The 22,137-nt window shown below is 32.4% G+C and overlaps 1 protein-coding gene across 2 annotated transcripts; it reads right to left on the bottom strand.

The window, feature by feature from the left end:
• Positions 1 to 397: 397 nt before the first annotated feature.
• Positions 398 to 21,816, bottom strand: LOC146538037 (aminopeptidase N-like). Of its 2 annotated transcripts, XM_085186511.1 has the most exons (16): positions 21,678 to 21,816; positions 14,479 to 14,673; positions 13,219 to 13,838; positions 12,468 to 12,623; positions 10,562 to 10,882; positions 10,038 to 10,221; positions 9,091 to 9,326; positions 8,659 to 8,839; positions 8,214 to 8,406; positions 7,768 to 7,923; positions 4,648 to 4,766; positions 3,750 to 3,946; positions 3,389 to 3,556; positions 2,951 to 3,164; positions 2,312 to 2,459; positions 398 to 1,921 (listed from the first exon to the last, which is right to left on the bottom strand). In XM_085186511.1, the coding sequence occupies exons 2-16, from the start codon at positions 14,656 to 14,658 to the stop codon at positions 1,830 to 1,832; spliced, it is 3,165 nt and encodes a 1,054-aa protein (XP_085042637.1). In that variant the 5' UTR covers positions 14,659 to 14,673; positions 21,678 to 21,816; the 3' UTR covers positions 398 to 1,829. The 2 variants fall into 2 exon arrangements, with proteins under 2 accessions (XP_085042637.1, XP_085042638.1); XM_085186512.1 differs by lacking the exons at positions 14,479 to 14,673; positions 21,678 to 21,816 and adding an exon at positions 13,981 to 14,263.
• Positions 21,817 to 22,137: the final 321 nt, after the last annotated feature.

The raw sequence follows: 22,137 nt of genomic DNA, 5'->3' as shown, positions 1-22,137 counted from the left end.
AATAACGTGATCATTCTTCGTTCGTCTCAAGCGGGACATTGGTTTTATAATTTGCAATTATAATTATTTTTAGTTTTTATGTGGCTCCGATATTCCCGCTTGAATTGCCCACCCCAACCCATAATGGAGCACACAGGTCCTGTAAATCGTTTACAATTAACCTTTTCCTACATACCGCACGTCTACGGTACGGTACGGTTACATATCACTGTATAGAGCTTTCGTTTTTATGGACTATGGACAATCAATTATCTATGATGATTGTACCACGACCAGTTTCAGTTATATATTTCGGGATACTGAAAATCGGAATCGGAATCGGAAATCTAAAAATCGCCGAACCCAGGCATCTATTGAACAAGTGATATAAAGTGATTAATAAAGGAAAAATTAAAAATAAGACAAAAGAAAATGATTTATTCTAACAATTTAGTTCACATTATTTTTTAATTAACATGTACTATGGTACTACTTATATTACACTATTCGAGATGATCGAACTAAAATAGGAACTACAAAACAATATGGCTTACTGTTAAAAGTAATAAAAGTAAACAACAACAAAATAAATACATATTAAATAATACTATTTGTACATTTTGTTAATTAGTTGCGGTAACCATAGTTAAATATAACAGTTACAATTAAGCTCATTTTAAAATTCTTCATATATAAATGAAAATTATACTAAATCATATCATTGTACACATTAAAATATTTTTAAAGGCAGTTTTAATTACTATAGGCTTATCTATTCACACACACAAAAAAAAACTACTATAAAAAATAATAAAAAACAGTGATAGTAAAAAATTATAATAAGGAAACCAACTTGTGCAATAAGTAGAAAAATTGCAATATAGACAAGAGAATAGACCATAAGTAGATTAAGTAGTAAGAACATATGTTTTTTTTTAAATTATAAGATACTATTATTTAGACGTTATAAATAAATGGATTAAGATGAAACAAGTAATAGAAATATGTATTTATGTATAAATAGTAGTATTGTAATAATTAATACATTTTCATCCTATATACATATATATTTTAAATACATTGTTTTAATAAAAATTGTACTGATATTACAATTGTCATAACAAGTTAATTATTTTCTATAAATACAATAGAAAATGCAAAAAAAGAGAGCACCCATCAAAAAGTAACATTGTTTGTAATAACTAGTTTTTTTTTAAATTGTAAAAAAGATTTTTTATAAATAGTACTGAAAATAGTTGTGACGCAGGAGTTCAAGCTTGCGACAGGTTGTGGGTAAGAGGAAATGAAATATTTTCATTGCGGCGTTGAGTTTCGCCACTCAACACGCAATGTCTTGAGTATACAGCGGAAAGTGAGAAACAAAATTGTCGCAATTCGAATAGAGTGTTTTAACACTAAGCTCCTACGTTTCCTCAGCATACCGGCGTATGTGCGGGATACAGCATAAAGATACAAAATACACTTAGCATAACACTCGAACACTAGTTTGTTTACAAAAAAAACATATTTTTATAAATATTGATTTTATATTAAATAAAAATCTTATTAAAATACTTATTATGCATCTTCCATGTTTATTTTCATGATAATGTTTTTATTAAAGATTTTTGTGACACATGATTATTTTATAAAAAAAATTATTTAACCATAAAACGAAATATAAAGACTTTTAAGTACCTCATATAAATATAAATTTTAAGTCTGTCCACATTTTATTTTTCTACATTCAAATAATTGTGGATCCTAATATTTTTTATCAAAAAGTTTAATAAAAAAACATTAATAAATACCACTTCTTTTAAAATCAAAAATGATATTAAGAAAAAATTCTAAGGACTAGATGTAAAATTAGGCGTTATATTTATAGTTATATTTTCCGTAAGCGTTGGTACTTCTGTGGTTATTGTTTGATTATTCTTACCTGTAAAGAAATATACATTAATATTGAGGCGAACGACGTGGCATAGCGTCTAACGATGGTTGTGGATTCGAATCCCACTTGGGGCAATAAATTATTTGCATTTCCCGAGCTCGGCAACGAGTTTCACCACTGTGTAGAAAATGTCTTGAATTTACTCAGAAATTAGAGAACTGAGTGCCTTGACACTAACTTCCCTCTGCCTCTGCTTCCATAACATTTAGTGTTTGTTTCATCCAAATCATTGTTCATAAAAAAAGTCATAACAAAATAAAATATTTGGTGCGACAAAATTGCTACATTTTTTATATAGTAAATAAATAATTATTTAGTTATAGCGGGCGAAGCCGCGACCGAGTCGCGAGTATTAACATAAAATTTATGAGTACTGACCAGTAACGTATTCTTTAAACCACTCATTGATTCCTTGAGAATGTTCCTTTATCCAATTAATTCTCAGTACGGCGGTGTCTACTATTTTCTGCAGCGTTTGCGACATCGGCATCAATTTTTCTTTATGTTGTAAAGCAAAGTGTTTTAACTGTGAACAACGAAAAATATTAGTATAGAATTAATTTATCATGATATAAATGCATAAATGCTATATCATATAATAAGTATATCAAGATAACTTAATACAATGTTTATATATATTATATTTTTTGTAGAATAATTAGGTCTACCTCTTTATAGTAGCATTATATGGTTTATACTTTGTTAGTTTTAGTGTAAACATTAAGTATAATGATATCATTACATCAGATATGTATGTATTCAACCACTATTCGTTATATTTAATATAAAATAATAATTAAAATAATAAATAGTTACAATATTATAAAGGTAAATTAATCATTTTTTTTTATAAGTTATATTGTTATCTTTTTGGCTTTATGTATTTGGGATTCCTGCACACAGCGTATTACTGTAAACGCGACAGTTACATTTTGGATTCCGGACTCGAGGCGAATTATTTTTAGCGCTAAGTTCGTCGTTTAGTTCCGCCACACAACATAACATTAAAATCCATACCTTATCCAATTCATGATTATTCTTTATAAAACCAAATGCGCCATTTAACACGGACTGGAACATAAAGGAATCCATATCGTTGAACTTGTCGTACACTCTGTCGAAGTTGTCTATGAGGAAATCTTGAGCTATTTTAGTACCGATCGGGGGTTCTACGTTCCAAGACGAACTTGCGTATTGATTTGGTAAGTCCGTTATACTTTTTTCTAATAATCTGCAATTAGAATTTGGAACAAATTATTATTTACAACAAAGCAAAATAAAACGCTACACAGACACTATGCGACAAGATCGCATACGCCTCATTCACGAGATCGAGTCGTAGGTATTGGCGGTGAAGGTAAACCTAGACAAATGTTTATTATAGAAAATAGCGTTAAAAACAACGATGTTTTTTTCAAAAATTCAAATGTATAATAATTATTAAAATATACTTACAAAACTATTAAAGATTCATCTTTTATACTTGGTAGGAGGCTTATATATAAACTCTTCATGTTAGGATCAGTTGAGTTATTGAACAGATCTAAGAAGAAATCGAATTCCTTCCTACCGCCGTATTTCAACGCCATGTTGTACACCAACGAGCGTAGGTATATTGGTATACTGTAAATAGAATTTTAAAAAATATTATGTTTTCAAGATTTAACATTTTGCAGGGTATTTTGGTGTTTTCGTTAGACAAGTTAGGAGACTTACATGATATGTTAACATCACTGATTGTTAAGGTAAGAAAAACAATATATACTAATGAAATATTTATGACAATAAATAATATAAATAATAATTCACTACTCACGGATTATCTTCTAAATTGCTTTTACTAGTCCACTTGTCGAATTCATCTCTTGCCCATTTCAAGCACCTAGGTGTTTCCACTAGACACTCCCACATTACTAAATTTTCCACTAGAAACGATTCGTTATCATCCTTGGGTTGTGTTAAACCGTAGTTCACTTTTTCTAATTGTTTTTCTAGTATTATTTTCATGTAGTCCTGTAAATATTGTTTTGTTAAGGCAAGTCTTAATTGTTTTTTTTAGCTCCACGCTGTATCCCGATCATAGCTGGGTAAGCAGAGGAAAAATATACTACAATTGTATACTCTATTCATTTTGGTATGAGATAAAATGTAAACAAAGAAATACTGTATCGAAAACTTTTATGTAACATTTTATGATCCTGGTTTGTTCATGTTGTAAAATATAAAAAATGTATATAATAAAAACAAAATAACAGAAAACAACTTTACACGCAACAAAACTGAAATTTAAAAAAATGTCCGCAGTATCTGTGTTATTTATTATAGTAGTTTATTTTTATAGTATTAAAATGCAATTCAAGTTTGAGAACCATTTGTACTGCGCCACGACTGGCCTGGCCTTGTTAATATAAATAAAAAAATAGTTTACTCTAACATTTTAGATTTTCCAATATTAAATTTGTAATTACCTTTTGTCAAATGACTTAAGTCTTTAAGAACTACAATTACACGAAGCATAATGTAAAAAACTAAATTATTTGTGTCAAATTTATTGTTAGGATTTTTTTTTTTAAATTTTATTAACAAAGTAGTATAATTTTAAATTATTATTATTGAATTGCTAACAAAGTAATGGATAAATCCATGTTCATATTTTTTTATAATACGACTAGTGTGTAACTCCCTTTAAAATAAAATACAAAAATTTGACTAACCTGAAAATAAATGTACCCTGAGGTAGCTCGTAAATTCTGATGTAAGAACGCCATGTTATTCAATAGTAAATCCCACACCATCTTGGATTCTTCGCCATTTATGACACACGAGGTTAAACCTTGAATTAAAGTATAATGTAATAAAAATTCGCTTAGATTTCTAAGTAACAATATTTTAAAAGACAAGCAAAATGTTTTTTTTAATGATAAGTATTTATTTAGCTTCACGCTGTATCCCGCATATGGCAGGCTATGCAAAGGGAATCTGGGAACCTAGTGAAAGAGACCCTGTTTCCGTTAAATCATTTTCGTTCCCTACTTTCCGTCAAATTCTGGATGCATTGAGTGTCGAGTGGTGGAACTCAACGCCACAATGATAAATATTATTTATGTATATTAATAACAATAGTCTACGACTATACAGTGTCCTAACTCCCCCCCTTCCCCTCCACTTTTCCTTAGCTCCCTCCTTTTACCTATCCTACCCCTTCTATTTTCCTATCCCCTCGGTTTTTCCCCACAAAGGGGTTTTGGAGGTCAGACGGCAGTCGCTCCATTTAAAAACCGCCAACCGCCACTTAAATGGACAACGAAACAAAAGACTGGGTACGGCTAGGGCGTCGCCGCAAAACGACGCGCAGGCACATCGCCCTACACCTGCGACGAGTGGGCAAGGGCTACCGTGTCAAGTACGGGCACGGCTAAAGACGCTAGTACCCAGACGAAAACTCCGCTTTGCAACGTGGAATATTGGCTCTCTGACCGGACGATGCAGGGAACTCGCAGATGTACTCATGAGACGTCGGGTCCAGTGTGCCTTCCTCCAGGAAACACGCTGGAAGGGCAATAAGACCCGTAACATCGGACAGGGTTACCGGCTTATATACACTGGGTCACCTTCGGGTAGAAACGGTGTAGCAGTAGTACTTTCTGAAGAGCTTCAGAATGGGCTCCTTGAAGTTGACCGTCACTCCGACCGCTTGATGCGAGTGAGGGTACTGATTGAGGGCATTATCACAAACTTGATCAGTGCCTATGCTCCCCAGGCGGGATGTAGCGCGGTCGAAAAGGAGACATTCTGGGAGCAGTATGAAGGAGTGCTACTTGCTGTGCCGTGTACCGAAGTGGTCTTAGTTGGGGGGACTTGAACGGGCACGTCGGTAGGGCTGCTGAGCCGTATGATCGTGTTCACGGGGGTTTTGGGCACGGTCTTCGCAATGCAGAGGGAGAAAACATTCTGAGAACCTGTATTGCGTCTGATCTGGCCGTCGTGAATACGTTCTTCCAAAAGAATTCTCAGCACCTTATCACGTATAAGTGCGGGTCTTAGCTTTATTACCCCTATTTACAAGGGAAGGGGCAGTGTTCAAGATTGTGGTAGTTATAGGGGCATTAAGCTTATGAGTCATACCATGAAGCTCTTCGAGCGCATGATCGTCAAGCTGAGTCTCAATATGGATTTCAGCCAGGATCGGGCACCATGGACGCCATTTTCGCCCTCAGAACTTTGATGGAGGCATACAGGGAAAAAAGGAGAGCTCTGCACGTGGCCTTTTTAGATCTGCAGAAGGCCTTTGACTGTGTGCCTCGTCAGTGTATCTGGTGGGCATTGCGATCCAAAGGGATCCCTGAGGCCTATATTGAGATTATCAGGGGCATGTACCACGATTCCGCTTCAATGGTTAGGACTGCTGTTGGCCACACTAGACCCTTCCCGATTACAGTGGGGGTTCACCAGGGCTCGGCTCTTAGTCTGTTCTTATTCAATGTAGTGCTCGATACTGTCTCGGCTCACATCCAGGACCAGCCTCCATGGCTGATGATGTATGCCGACGACATAGCACTCATTGCCGAGAACCAACTGACGCTGGAGCGTAAAGTGAACCTCTGGAAGGGTACGCTTGAGAACGGCGGTCTTAAACTAAATGTGTCGAAGACAGAGTACATGGCCTGCGGGAGCCGGGACTCGAGCACCATCCTTATAGGTCCTGAGCCAGCCGTTAAGTCGGAGAAGTTCAGGTACCTTGGATCCGTTATGCACGAGTCTGGAGGCATCGACCACGATGTCCATGGCCGGATAAGCGCTGCCTGGGCCAAATGGCGGGAGGTCATTGGTGTGGTCTGCGACCGCAGAATACCGCCCAAGCTCAAGGGGTTGATATACAAGAGCATCGCCCGACTGGTTATTTTATACGGCAGCGAATGTTGGCCAGCACTATCTCGGCACACTCAGGAGCTTCACGTCACGGAAATGAAGATGCTGAGGTGGATGTGCGGCATTACGCGGTCTGACCGCATACGCAACACATTCATTCGAGGTAGTCTTGGGGTCCGTGACGCAGCGGATAAGCTCCAAGAGCGTCGCTTGAGATGGTTTGGCCACGTTACGCGCCGGCCTAAGAACTATGTCGGACGCAAGTGCCTTGCTATACCAGTTCCTGGGGCGCGACCTCCCGGACGCCCAAGGAAGCGCTGGTTGGATGTCGTGATGCAGGACATGAGAGCCAATGGTCTAACCACCGAGGACGCAAAAGATCGTGTAAAGTGGAGTAGGTTAAGTAGGAAGGCAGACCCTGGTAATAGCCGGGATTAATGCCAGGAAGAAGGCGTCTACGAATGTTAATAAAATTGAAATCTAGTCTATGATTTCATAATATAAATAGAATGAATAATTTACATTCCTTTAATACTCAAATACAAATGGTAATAGAGCAACATATAGGTTACTCTTTATCTCAGAATTTTCGCGAGATCGGGATTTACGCGGCAAAATCTATGTTCGCTGCCCACGAGTACCTGCCGTCCCGATAGGTATGAAATAACCAAAAATTTTATAATCGTATAGTTAAAGAGGGCGAAGTCGCAGTCGAGCCACTAGTGTATTAAATATTAATGATAAGAATTCTTGATAATAATAGATAAAGATTAGAGAAAAATAATGTGCAGTGAGTTTGTTTATATGACAGGTTTAGTTGGTATACTTTTCGAGTTACGAAGAGGTAAAAAGTGGCTTCAAATGGTTCGTGTAAAATAACACACGGTGCTGCTCGCCAGTTTTGTTTATAAAAGAACTTGGCACGCGCTCCGCGCGTTCTAAATATTAAAATAAAAAAAAAATACCTAAAGCATAACTGTAGTCCAACTGTCCAGACTTAGCTAAATTAAACGCGTCGTCTATTAATTGTGCCTTGGTAATTGGATGATTTATTTTATCTGATTTTATAGCTTGGTTGAGAAGTTCCCAGTTTTGTTGGTCGTAGTTTACTCGGTAGTAGCCTAGAACAAAAAAAATCTTTAAGCATTTAGGATTGCATATAGAGTGAAACACATTCTAGATACACTTTAATGACCTTTTAAACAAGCCTATTAAATATTTTATTACTATATGAAAAATATTTAGCATATAAAATGTACTAACAAAAACAAAATAGTACCAAGACCTTTCGATTACTTGACAACTAATAAAAAAACAATTACATAAGAATTTTTAACATAATTTTAACAATAACTGTACATTATAATCAGTTCCTGAGTTATATTTCAGATAAAACAATTATACAACTTACCAATCGCATCAACATTAACATATAAAGCTTGTGTATCATTTAACGGCAGCTTTACTTTTAGTATTTTATCATTTAACCACAGTTTAGGTGATGTCGTCCAATTTTGTGTGGGAACATCCATTGTGGTGTAACTTATAGGAATACGCCATGTTTGATCCTTTTTACGTGACACTTTTGTACTTTGAAAAAGCGCCTGTAGGGGAAATACTTTTTTTACTTTAATGGTTTGTTTTATAGCAGGTAGATGAATAAGTAGAAACTAAAAAACTTGCTGATTGTGATCCATAATATCATGTATTTCATAATGAGATGTTTGATTTGTTTATTTATTCTACACATTTTAAGTAAAATTCTTAAACCACCACGGACTTCTGCAGGGAGGGAGGGAAAAAACGGACGGAGAGTTAACCAAATCAAGTTAAATATCAAAACAAATACCACTTACCTGTTGAAAACTAACACTATCCCCACTGTAATTTCTATACACATTAACAACAGGGTAACCAGGCTGTCTTGTCCACGTGTTCATAAAGTCCACTATGGATATTCCTTTAAGATTTGAAGAACCCGCTACCGCTTTCGACATGGCTTGCCATAAGTCGTCCTCCTCTGCATTTTGGTATTTCCTGGAATAAGTAAATTTTATTACTATTGGGGTATTATTTTAATTAAAAATATTAAATTATATGTGATGATTACAAGTTCGTTTTTCTGTTAGAAAATATTTTTGTTTATTTTGGTTGACTAAGTCGTATTCAACTTCTAGACACTCTACAGCACGACTATAACTAGTGACATCATAGAGATGAGAGATCTTAAAAATTATATTAATTTTACATTTACGTTTTAAACAAATTAAAAACAAATCTCCACTCACCATTCATTCAAATAAATAACCAGTCCCTCATGAAAGAGTTTACTAGATATGGTATGGTTCAACATTCTTATCAAGCTAGCGCCCTTAGAGTACGATATATCATCGAACTTCTGCGATATTTCCGATGCATCGATCACTTTCCTTGATACGGGAGATATATTTTTTAAGGCATCCGTACGTAAAAGGTCCATTTTGTCTTGGGTGAATGACTGTAGCATGTTCCATCCGGGAGTTATCTGATAAAAAAATATTATTTTTATTTTTAGAAATGAAATTTTGTATGGGAAAGATAGTAAAAGAGAACTTAGTGATATATCACTATTTAGGGGGCAACTACCACTTTTCTTTCTCTTAGATTAATCCTCTCCTGATTCTTTTAAAGTTATAATATCCTGAATTACATTATGCAGATAATGCAGACTTCATGTAGCTAAATCGAGGCAAGAAATATATTCAATAACTACGAACATTTTTCGAAACGGGATCTTAATTGGGGCAGTCGTGACGCTGAGGCTGAAGTGGGGATGAAGCTGATTTTTTTTTCAAAATTAATAATAATACAAATAGATAGAAAATAGAAAAACTACTTCATTTCCTCGAATGTTAATAAAATCCAAAACTATCGCCTATACAGTCAAAAGCAGCACTACAAAACTATGATTATCTTCATTAAAAAATAGTTTACATTTCCCTATAATAATAATGAGAGAAAGAGATAATAGAGAACATGGACTTAAATAATCCCTATATATTACACTAATATTATAAACCGTTCATATCAATAAAAAAGAAAGGGAAGGAAAATTATTATAATTTAAATATAATGACTTCCTCAAAATTACCGCATTTACGGTCCGAAACCACGATTACCTTAATGACAACTTAGTTTATGTTTTCCTATAATAAGAATGATACTATGCAACATAAACTATGAAACATAAACTTACATAATCAACCCCCACATACTCCATGTAAGTGGCAAACCCCTCGTTCAGCCACAGGTCAGTCCACCACTCCATGGTGACCAGGTTGCCGAACCATTGGTGCGCCAGCTCGTGAGCTATGTCGATAGCTACGTTTTGTTTTTCGCGTGGTAGGCCGTTTTTTTCGTCGAATATTAGGGATGTTTCTCTGGAAATTATAGGCAGTGTATGAAATAGAAGGGTTTTGGTGTTACAGAAAATCTTAGAGCAAACTTGGGGCCAAATTTTCTGATAAATGTCGATCTATTGTTATTTATATTCTCCAATATAGTTTTTTTTATTTAACTAATCTACTCGTATCGCGAAACTATAATTATTCGGTATCATATTGAAGTTTGCGACCTTAATCTCAACTTTGGAATCTTTGTAACAGATAAAAAAACTTGCGATAAAGTATTACATACATAATTATGCATAACACATTTGTCTTGTAATTTTTTCTAGTAACAATTTATTTTGGCCCATAGAATATTCAAAAAATCTCTTACCTAAAAGTAATTAAACCCCAATTTTCCATCGCACCACTCGAAAAATCTGGAATCGCTACAAGATCTAGTTTATCCAAAGCGTAAGGCAAACCAAAAACATCTTCATAATAGGCCAATATCTTCGGAGTTATTTCCAAAGCGTACTTAGCTTTGGAAATCAAAGAAGGCCGCGTCCAAATGCGAATGGGCTTAGTTATGTTATCTTTACTTAAATAACTAGTTTCTACGTTTTTAAAATCTGATAAAATGTAGGCAACAAGATAGGTAGACATGTTGACTGATCTTTCGAAATGTGTCCATTGCCATCCTGGTTCTGATTCACTGGAAAAAATAGCTTTAATATAATTTATTGCCGCTTACTTATAGTTAAAATGGTTTATCTTAAAGTATCTCCGCCATACAATACAAAAGTAGTAACAAAAGTTGAGTTTGGCCACTCCACACGCAATGTCTCGAAAATTGGGAGAAAAGTGAAACAAACTACGCAATTAGCAAATGAAAATATAAATTTAGGACGAATTTCTTTGCATTCTCTTCTTTTTCATCGAACGAGAATTACTGAATATCTTTAATTTTGAGTGGTACTTACAATGACCAATTAAGATTCAGTAATTATTTATGAGATTTTGATATAATGTTAATTCATCAAAGAAATAAAACATTTTAAATATAAAAAACCTTCAATTAACGAATCCAGTAAAATTATAATATCGATTTTAATATCGATTACCATTCTCTATCTTCACTTATAGTTTCCAATTACGTTTCGTATTTAAAATACTAATGTGTGCTTGACTATTTAGTATATTTTTTGCCATATAGTGCACTCATTAAATTCTATAGAGCATTAGTCCAAATGACTTGGCTGTTTTACTAAAGATTATGGTTTTCCTTGTTTTTTTTAGAACAATATTTTAAGTGCAATATAATTATGGTCTTCTTTAAATCTAAGTATAGGTACTTTTTAAATAATGTCGACAAGTCGGTTTTTATTAAATATTGGAATCATATTTTACAGATGTAACGATAAATAATAAAAAACTTTCCGTTTTAACGCATAGCGACGTGGGCAGGGAAAACCAAGTGCATTCTCCACCTTCCCCCTTAAACATTGCGTGTTGAGTCGTTCGGGAATAAATAAGTTGTGAAATAGTTTTTTTTATCAAAGCATGTTCGATTCCCACTCCGGGTAAATTATTCCCGTCTCAAATAACAAAACAAAATATGGCCTTAAGTTTCGCCTCTCAAAACGAATCATCTCGATAATTGGGGTGGTGGAGCATGCATGAGGTGTCTTGACATTTAAACTAACCTAGAACCTAGAATGCAAAATACAATAACAATAATAATAAAATTTCTTTAATATTCTTATTTATATATAAATATTTATTATAACATAAGATGGTCATACATATTTTGGCATATTTTAAATTATATTATTTACTTACGTCATATTTTTTACAACAGGAAATTCCAGTACAAGGTTAAAAATACTATAATATTTATAGCATTATATTATTATCTATATTTTTTAATACATAACAGACATTTTAAACATGTAAGTTTCATTGTGAAGCTAATCAAATAAATATATACTTGTTAAAAAATTACATTATTGGCTATTTTAAAAAAATTCATTGTATAATTTTATGTGAATATATTCTTTACACCCTACCTAACTTTCTATTGTTAATATATTGAATGAATAATAAATGAATTTATTTTTAAAATTTTCTGTATACTGCATATAGTAAGGTATAGCTGTTGTTCTTAAATAGATAATGTTTCAAACAAAAAACTTTGTCTAACTAAACATTAAAATCATAATACATATAAAAAAATATCTTCATAAATTATAAGTAAATATACTTATCAGCTTATTATTAATAAAACATTATAAACTCACATTGGTTCTTCCATAGCCACCCTCATATTGGATAATGCAGACACATTCTGTGTATGAGCTATGCTTATTTCAAACTTTGCTTTGAACATTGGTTCATCAAAACATGGAAAAGCTGCTCTAGCTGAAGTAGGTTCGAATTGTGTTACTGCTAGCTGCCTGTAAAATTTTATAAGGAAATATGTATAAGCAATTATACATTTTAAATATATTATTATGATATTAATATATATATATACAGGGTGGAAGAGGCAGCGCTCCTTTTACTGAAACTGCATATAGGGTAAAATATTTCAAACCCAAAATTAAAAAAAATAATCAAGGTACCTCAACGGTTTGGACGTAGGATTTTTTCTTCATTTCACGATTTTTATCCATACCTGTATTTCGTGTCATGCACACATACGTATGCGACGTTGCCGCTTTGACAGGTAAGTGTGTACGCACACATGCCTATGTTATACTTTACAAATGGCGTTTTATTTTAAAACGATATTTTTATTATTTATTTTGTTTGAAAAAAAAACTTTTTCATTTTTGAGAATTATTTTTTCCGAATTATATTAGGCTTTTATAGAGTAGTTAAAACTGTGGTTTCATTTAAAGTGGCGCTGACAATTCCACCCTGTATATTTTCTTACTAAAACACAAATAATGACAATTCATTCTATTGAGTGTGGCTCAAAACAATTGTATTTACAAAAAAAAATACAATTTGTTATAGTTTATTTAATGATATTAAAGTAAAAAATACCTGACATCTGTATTGTTTTCAACATAGGAACTTTTATAGAAACCAGTCAAAGAGCTCAATATTTGGCCAGAAAATGATAACTGTAGAGTGTAATCAACTTTCGGTGTAAGAAAAGAGCCAAGTGATAAAATCAATCTATCTCCAGAACTGTATTCCATTGAAGTTATTTTAATATTCCTTACTTTACTATGTGACACTTGTGTGTCTAATATTGTAGTTGTGTCTATAGGAACATAAGTTGTAGTTTCAGTCTCTATGACACTATTAGTTACATTTTCATCTATTGTATCACTGTCCTGTATGGTACTATTAGTATTTATTTCTCGTTTGAACTTTGTAGAGTAAAAAGTTTGTACTTCTTCATATATTGGTTCAGTTAGTGTTATATTTTTTGTGATATTCAAATTCTTCGAATGCAAGATGATTTCTTTGACTTTTTTAGCTGCTCTTATTGTTATGTAGACATCACCATTAAAGGTAGATTTTTCCAAATCAGCTTTTATTTTTAATCTATAAAAGTTTGGCACTACATGAGGCGGGAGGCGCAAATCTGGTGAAGGTTTACCAGACTGCCCAAATGTTTCTGTTTCATCCCAGAAATCATTTGATTTCTGTGAGATCTGTAAATTAAAATACCAATTTTATGATAACTTACTAATTAAGTTTGAAAAAGTTTACGTTTAGTTTATATTGTATTCAAATTAACACTTCAAATTCATGTAAATATGTTTTATGTATTTGTCTCTAATAAAAGGAACTTACATTTTTATTGTCACACACCATTAAGTATAAAACAAAACAAAATAACCGTATAATAAACATTTTAGCTTAGCGTTTAATAATGCACTGTTTAAATATCAACTTTGACGCAGGTTTGGTAATTCTACTAAATGCTTTTACGATACATAGTGGATAATCCAAATTATGAAATTTTTCATATTGTCAATTAAAATATATTTATCTAATTGTGTATAACATTTTATATCAAAAGTTTGTAACTATAAATATTAATTTATAAATCCCACCAATGTAAGCCTCGAGCTATTTGATATGTCACTGTCAACTATTTTATTTTGACATTGTGCTTTTTTTCTAACTGTGTCAAAGGCCACATTGATAAGTTCACGATAAATATATACTACATAAACTTACGAAATAATTCATTTCCTATCTCGCATGTGATGTCTCAAAAAGTAGATAACATAGATATAAACATTTACATACAATTTTAAATTAAAAATAATCATAAGTTTAACTTACCCTTAAGTAGGTTATATAATATACAATTAAACCAATAAGAACTGCTATTAATACTGCAAATATGATAAAACTTATACAAATACAGGTAGAAATAAAAATGCCTCCTTTCCGTCCGTACTGTATATCTTCGTTGTGAGTATCGTACGCCAAGAACTGTTGGCGGCTAGTTGATATAGACATGATCCTTGTTTATTTCTGTAATAGAAATACATACTTTCATTTAAAAAAGATTCAGATATAATGGATTTATTTTAGAACAAATGTGTTTGTTGGAAGATTATTTTTCTATTGGCATTTTTATAATTTTATACTGTATCCCGCTAAAAGCAGGCATCTCAGAACACCTGCCAATTTTCGAAACACTGCTGCTGAGTGGCGGAACTCAACGCAGTGTTTTACCTTGTCATAATTATAGTCATAACAAAAAATATTAATAATGAAGTAATTGTATTACACAAGCGCCAATTCGTTTTTTTTTCTAAAATCTTTAAATAAAAACCCAAAATAAAAAGCCTCTAGATAAGTAGGCTATCTCTTAAGCGTTGTACTTTTTTTGGTTAGGTCACGTTTGTTCTGAGGATGCAATACATAATTATATATCGAAGATACAATTCATTTAGGTAAAGATTTTATTGATGTTTTCTATTGAAATTGTAACAAAGATGTAAATGATAATTCAAGACGCATAAATCTAATACTATGTAAAAATATTTACTACGTATTTAATTTTTTTAAAGCTTATGTATCTAATGTTTGATAATAGTTGACCCAAATCGGGCATTACTATTACAACGCAATACAGACAGATTACATCGTTTTGATTGACGAAATATTTAAGGTATACTTATTTAAATGTTTCTAAGTTTCTTCCTTAATTTGTAATGGTCTAATTTTGCAATATGTAATATAAGTATTATATGATTCATGAGTTATTAAATATTCGTCTTTCACCTTAGATTTATAAAGGACTAGAACTCTATACAAAATCGGTTGATATTTTTTTTAATATATTTTTTATTTTAAAATAAATCGACAATCTTCATGTTTACATTGAAGCAAAACATAAATTTCATAGCATTATTTGACATTTTTATAGGCTTAGTAAAAATCGTGAATCCGTCGAAAGCCATGATAAAAAAAATTAAATAAATATTTTTTTTCAAAATATAATTAATTGATAGTTATAAAAATAGCAATCCACAGTTATAATAGAACGCTTGCTTGTCGAATGGCGTCAATATCGTGCGTGTCGAATCCAATGCGGGCTATTGCGATAACGTAAACGCTTGTACAATAAACACGACATCTCAACGGTTAACCATTTCTGATTGCTTTTTGTTCTAACATAAAAAATAGTAAAAACGATAATATAATAGAATATATTATACACAATTGTTAGTTTTAGAATTAAGTTTTGTTTATCCATTTTTAAAAAATATAACAGATAAAAACTTCATGGCTGTTATTAAAAAAGTTACACAAAATTTTTTTTTAGACAAACATTAAAAATAAAATAAAAACTGCTTATTTAAATAGAATTGTTTATACTTAAAAAAATGTTTATTCCTATTACATAAGATAAAATGTAACTATTATCTAGTTTCTAACATTGTAAATTAGCACAATAAGTAAATGTTTAGTGCGTATTGTGACGCTGCGACCGGTTGAATGGGTGACCTTGACAGTGACATTTAGCGTTGAGTTTAAAATTTAAATATAAAATGTTAATAGACCATCGGCCTCTTAAATTCCTTTACACACACGTTTAGCTGCTTATTGAAATTGATAAATTATATAATATTAAATTTATTAAAGCTCGCGTTTTTATTCCGCATATCAGGTCAGAAAGGTATCCTAAGACTAGTGTCGTTCGTTCTCGGTTCGATCTCAGTCTGTTCTATAAAATTATTTTTATATGAAAAATAATTGTATCAGGTCAAAAGCGGTCTGATTACGCAAGTTACAATATTTCTCACAGGCACTATAGTGTGAAGTCTCCCTAAGTGGTAAGACTCTTCGGTCTCTATTTTCCTTGCGTATTGAGAACATTGTAATTAACAGAATTTAACGCCCCGTTTTTTCATATTAAAGGGGAGGGAGGGGGGGGGGGGGTAATCTGAATAGCTTAAATTAAATCATTGCTACAAGCATCCCGTATCCAGTGGCTTTACCACTGCACCACAAGGGCGTCAACTTTACTAAAGATTGTTATATTTTTTATTTAATATTCTATAGCATATTGAAAGAAATATATATAAATATAAATATAATATATAGCATATTGTGTTAATCGAGGAAAGACACAAGGGTTAAGCAATTTATTTTAGATCACACATAAATTATATTTAAATATTCCCTAGTTTAGAAACATTACGGTGACTTATTATCTCAATTCTATTCTATTCTTATCTTCTTATTTTTAGAAAACGTATATAATTGACGTATTAGATACGTAGATTATAATTGACGCACGGACTTGCGACATGAGACTTTAAATTAAATTAAAAGTATTAATAATAATAAATATGCTTTATTGCACTTTAAAATAATTAAACAAGGTAAATGGCCTTATTGCTAAAAGCGATCTCTTCCAGACAACCTTTGGATGTTGGAGTTATATAAAAGTGGGCGGTGCACTAAATAGGCTAAAAAATTAACGATAATAATTCCCTTTATATTAAACTAGCGACCCCCTTGCGGCTTCGCCCGCTTTTACTACTGGATTATTCATATAATGTATGTTTGCAAAACACTTAAGGTAATGTGAAAATTAATTAAACTCTAATGCAACCTGCATTTTCATAGTTTCAATAAGGATTTTCCAATTGTTTTACACAGCAAGGATTTTTTAGTAGGTACCGTAATTTTAAATCTGTGCTACTAATCTTTTCAAGTACTTATTAAAATATATTTAAATGACTATTTTTAGATAGTTAAATGACGTTACAATATCAAATTATACGACGAAGAAATTATAAACAAAAACCTACCTACTAATAACTACTACAAAAAATATGAAACCAAATATATCGCGCTGGAATAATACATTCAACTCCAATTATTCAATACGTGCAAACGCATCTAAATCTTCGTTGCTATATAGGCAGGCGGGTTTTTTTTTTCGAGCTTGTGGTTAATGCTGAAGAGGGTATTCTGTCCCTGATGAAAAGCAAGCACGACGTGGCTGCCTGTGAGGAAAATTAAATACATCGGCCGAGAATCGAACCCGGGCCGCCCGCGTGGCAGGCGAGCATTCTACCACTGAACCACCGATGCGTGTAAGGCAGGCGGGCGCGGCGGACGCGCTTGTATAAGCAAAACGTCGCGGCGCGCGAAGGGACGCATGGTGAGTGGCGAGCCGTTTCGCAGCAAAGATTTTTTGATATTGTAACAACTTCTAAAGTACTTATTAAAATGAAAAACAGTAAAAGACAGTTTTGATCTACATTAAATGGCCAACATAACTAATGTACTTATTTATATGCTGAGAGTAAGGGATAAGTGAAACTTGAGTAACATACAGCTGATGTGTCAACGGCGGGATGTGTCAACAATTAAATGCGTTTTTCTGTAAAACTATTCGCAATTTCGAAATAGTGTAAACAGCAAATTTTATCTTCGTTTAACGTAGAAAATTAATAAAGTATTTTAAAGGATAAGGATTAATACCATTATTGAAAAATATCCCTCACAATAAAAAATATATTGAAATTACAATTTTTAGACAGAAATATGATCACTACACGTTATTCTTAAAAGATATGAATATGCTCTCGCTGACTTTTTTGTAGATCTTATTAAGAGGAACAATACTCCAGTACATTATTTTCATGTAGTACTTACCATTAAAGCAGCGCATGCGCGAAAGTGTCTCAACGGGTAGGACTTTATACACATTTATCGTATTTATGTTAATTTACATAAGAATGTACAAATAATAAACTATATATAAACCTTCCCTGAGAAATACTCGACCTAATGGTGAAAACCGCATTAAAATACGTTGGGTGGTTTAGAAGAAGAAGAGTTAGAAAGTTCAGACAGACACAAAAAGCGACTTTGTTTTATAAGATATAGGAAGTAATAAATTTATTAAGCATAATTTAGATGATTCAGGTAACTTTTATCTTTTTGACAATAATTAGATTATATTATAATTAAGAAGCGTCATATATCAAAGGTAATCCCCAGAGCCAAAATTATGCCCAAAATCCTTTCGTGATTCACGAAAGATTGGAATTCCGAATTTTTTAGTTTCTACCGAGAATTGGGATATGACGTCATCGTTTACTTCCTTACAAATCACCTTCTTGTTGTCTTAGACCGGTTTTGGGACTTGGAAACTTTAAACACACAGGTACTTTTACCGAGTACAGTATTATTATTATCATTTTTATTTATGATCGTTAGATATACTAAAAAAAGATTTGTATTTGAATTTGCAGTTTTATTTTGCTTTACTTCGTAATATGGTGTTTCTCATTTTGAAGTGGGCGTGGACAGCGTGATATATCGAAGAATAGACTTAATAAATGGCGTAACACAACATCAGAGAATAAAGAATATTTTAACGTTTTGTAGTTACAAAACATTTGAATATTCTTTAAGGTCATTGGTGTCTGACTGTAAACTGTTTCATTTTCCCGCTCCAATAAATAAGGTTCAGTTCTGCCACTCAACACACAACGATTTAAAATCAAACGGAGTGCCTTGACACTAGGTTTTTTTAATTATTCACAATCCCTGTAAAATTAACTTAGAGATTGAATCAAGACTTACTTATATTAGAAGTAGCAACGTCCCAACTGTCACGGCCAATTAAATCTGTAACCTCGATTGGGTTACAAGTTTTTACTAGTAAAATTTTGTTATCATCAGATTTCAGCATTGTTATTTTAGAGTATTCCGATTTATTACTTTATGCAATCAATATTAATGACATCGTGGCGCAATTGGGAAGTGCTGCTTCTACAAGCAATAGTAATAGGTTTGATTTCATCTCCACTTAATGTTTATATTTTCAATTATTTTTATTTCTTCGGTTAAGCAAGCGCGGCGTTGGGTTATGCAATGTATGGAACGAAGTTATTGTGTGCCATCCACCATGGTCGTTAATATAAAAAAATATATAATTTATTAAGAAAGGCATATTTCTTTAGAAATGCGGTACAAATTTAATGTATATTGAACAGCGGTATCGATTATGCTCGAAGGCATTTTGATAAGAATAATTCGATTTTAATTACCGTCACCGTTCTCTCATTAACGGTCTGGATATTTACCGGCCAGTTTTACTTCAAATTACGGAATATTTAATTTCAATGACACTTCATTTCTATAAAGCACCTAAGGCATTATTAAATTTTAATTAATTGTTCGACAAATTATTAGTAATAATTAGTTTTTTATATAAGTTCATATTTTTTTTTATCGGAGGAATCGTTAATTAAAAATATAATAAAAGTAAAGACATTAGTTTTAAATTAATAATCTGTGGTCTTAACGAAATAAGATTTATAAACGGAAATGTCAAACTTTGCCATCATTAGGAAGCTATATTAATGAATAACAACAAAACAGACAAAAGATGAATATTTAATCTTAAAAATGGCTGTCTCTAAAGTAATTGCAACATTTTTAAATTGAGTCTCACAAAATGACCTAGTTGACCGCTCGTCGGGCGTAGACTGTCTTGTTTGTGGTACAATGTACAATGTTATGAGAAGTTATGGCTTTTAATATTAAACAAATAAATCTATGGAGATGTTTTGAATAGAGAGATTGAAATTTATGAAGAAATTTAATTGTGAAAGAAAATATATGCATATTTTTATTATTATTTAGCATCACACTGTATATATACAGATGGAGGCTGGGAAACTAGTGTAAAGACGTGTTCTCATTCCCCATTTTCAGACAAATTCTGAAGGCACAGCGTTTTGAGTGGCGAAACTCAACGCCGGGTTTTGCCTCATTACCAGAGCGAAGATATGAAAAAATGAAATATTTTTGTTCATCGAGTGAGAATCGAACTCACAACCTGTCCCGTTTGTAACTACGGGCCTCTTGTTTGGCTTTTTATTATTAATGAATAATGCATTTTTTCAGTATACTTATTACAATTTAAATAAAGTTAAATGCCGTAGTTTATATAGCATTAAGTTCCTTTATTAATAGAATTTCCAATATAGGCGTAACTTTTAATATAGCTTATAAGCCTTATCTTGAAAATGCATGTGTACCTACTACTAAGATACAGATTTCATAGTAAAATATGGAATTAGGAGGTCGATAATAATTATGAAAATAGCACATTTTGGGTATTTTAAATGAGAAGTGGATGAGGATGTTGAGGATGAGAAGTGGATCATATACATATACTCATGAAAAATAAGCGTTTTCGTACAAAGAAATATAATATTACTATTTTAAAATAGATATTGTAGAATATAAAGGCCGCCGTGGCGCAGCGGCACAAGGGTGTGACTGTAACGCAACGGTTGTGGGTGCGATCCCAACTTGAGGAAGTGAAATATTTATATTTTCATTTTTTCGCTCTTGTGTCAAGACAAAGTGCGGCGTTGAGTTCTGCCACTCATAACGCAATGCCTCCAGAATTTGGCAGAACCCTGTTGTGTGCGGGATACAGCGTGAAGCTTATTTATTTTATTTTTTTTGTAATCTAGCGGACAAGGCTGCGAGGGGATTACTAGAATAAAATAAAACTAATCTTTTTTTATAAAACAATCTAACCATTCAAAAAAATAACACGATAAGAAATACAGTTACATAAAATTATAACTGGCAAGTAACTTGGAAGTATTGTTATAAACTTACTTTCATTTTGTTTTAGTACATTTACATATGATATAATTTTTTATATGTAACTAAGCCACGATTAACATTAACATGATAAAGTCTTAAAGTCATTAAACAAACGTTTTACTATTGAAAATGAAATTAAAACGAAGGTAGTAATCTTTTTTCTCTATTACAAAATGTATAATTTTTTTTTTCTTATATAAATATATAATAATATTGTTTTATTATTTAAATAAATCATATATGTTCATAATTTAAATGAAAAATTGATAATTTAAAATTATATGAAATATTAATCAATCAATTCGTCTATACAATCGATGTACCTATATACAAAAATAAATTATAAATACGAAAATAAATAAATAATTACTTACAGTTTAGTATTAGAAATCCAATACACAAAAAAATCACTAGAAAGTCACTTTTAAATTTTCAGAAAAATAAACAAATATTGAGGTAAACTGAGCGAATGTATCGATCGGCGTGCGCGCGGCAAATGTGTGCATTGTATACGTCCACGTCTGGCTTAGTATTACGTTATACCTGTAAACTAGTGATAGACGGTGTTTGGACGATGTTTAACTGTAAACGTAATGGTTGCGGGTTCATTCACCACTCTGGAGATTCTTTTTTTTAGCTGCCTTTCGCATATGGCACGGTACGCGGAGGGAACATGGGAACCTAGACTTAGGACAAACCGTTCCCATGAAAGCAGCGCTTTCGGAGAATATGTATTTAAATGATTTGCATTTCTCCGACCTGATAAAACAAATTGCGGCGTTAAGTTATGAGCAATGTCTCTAATTCATTCTAAAACTTGAGAACGGAGTGTTT

Source organism: Heliconius melpomene, chromosome 6 (genome assembly GCF_056956725.1).
Source record: "Heliconius melpomene rosina isolate 202511_hmr_F chromosome 6, ASM5695672v1, whole genome shotgun sequence".
Lineage (NCBI taxonomy): Eukaryota > Metazoa > Arthropoda > Insecta > Lepidoptera > Nymphalidae > Heliconius > Heliconius melpomene.
The sequence above is the reverse complement of the archived record's forward strand: the minus strand, read 5'-3'. Positions and strand labels throughout refer to the sequence as shown.

What these genes read in the sequence shown, in the direction of transcription:
- LOC146538037 (XM_085186511.1), bottom strand. Translation starts at nt 14,658, where the DNA reads ATGTCTATATCAACTAGCCGCCAACAGTTCTTGGCGTACGATACTCAC. An exon ending in AGTATGTGGGGGTTGATTAT is followed by an intron (nt 9,327 to 10,037) that starts GTAAGTTTATGT and finishes TTTTTTTATCAG; the next exon opens with ATAACTCCCGGATGGAACAT. An exon ending in ATAATCATGAATTGGATAAG is followed by an intron (nt 2,460 to 2,950) that starts GTATGGATTTTA and finishes CGTTGTTCACAG; the next exon opens with TTAAAACACTTTGCTTTACA.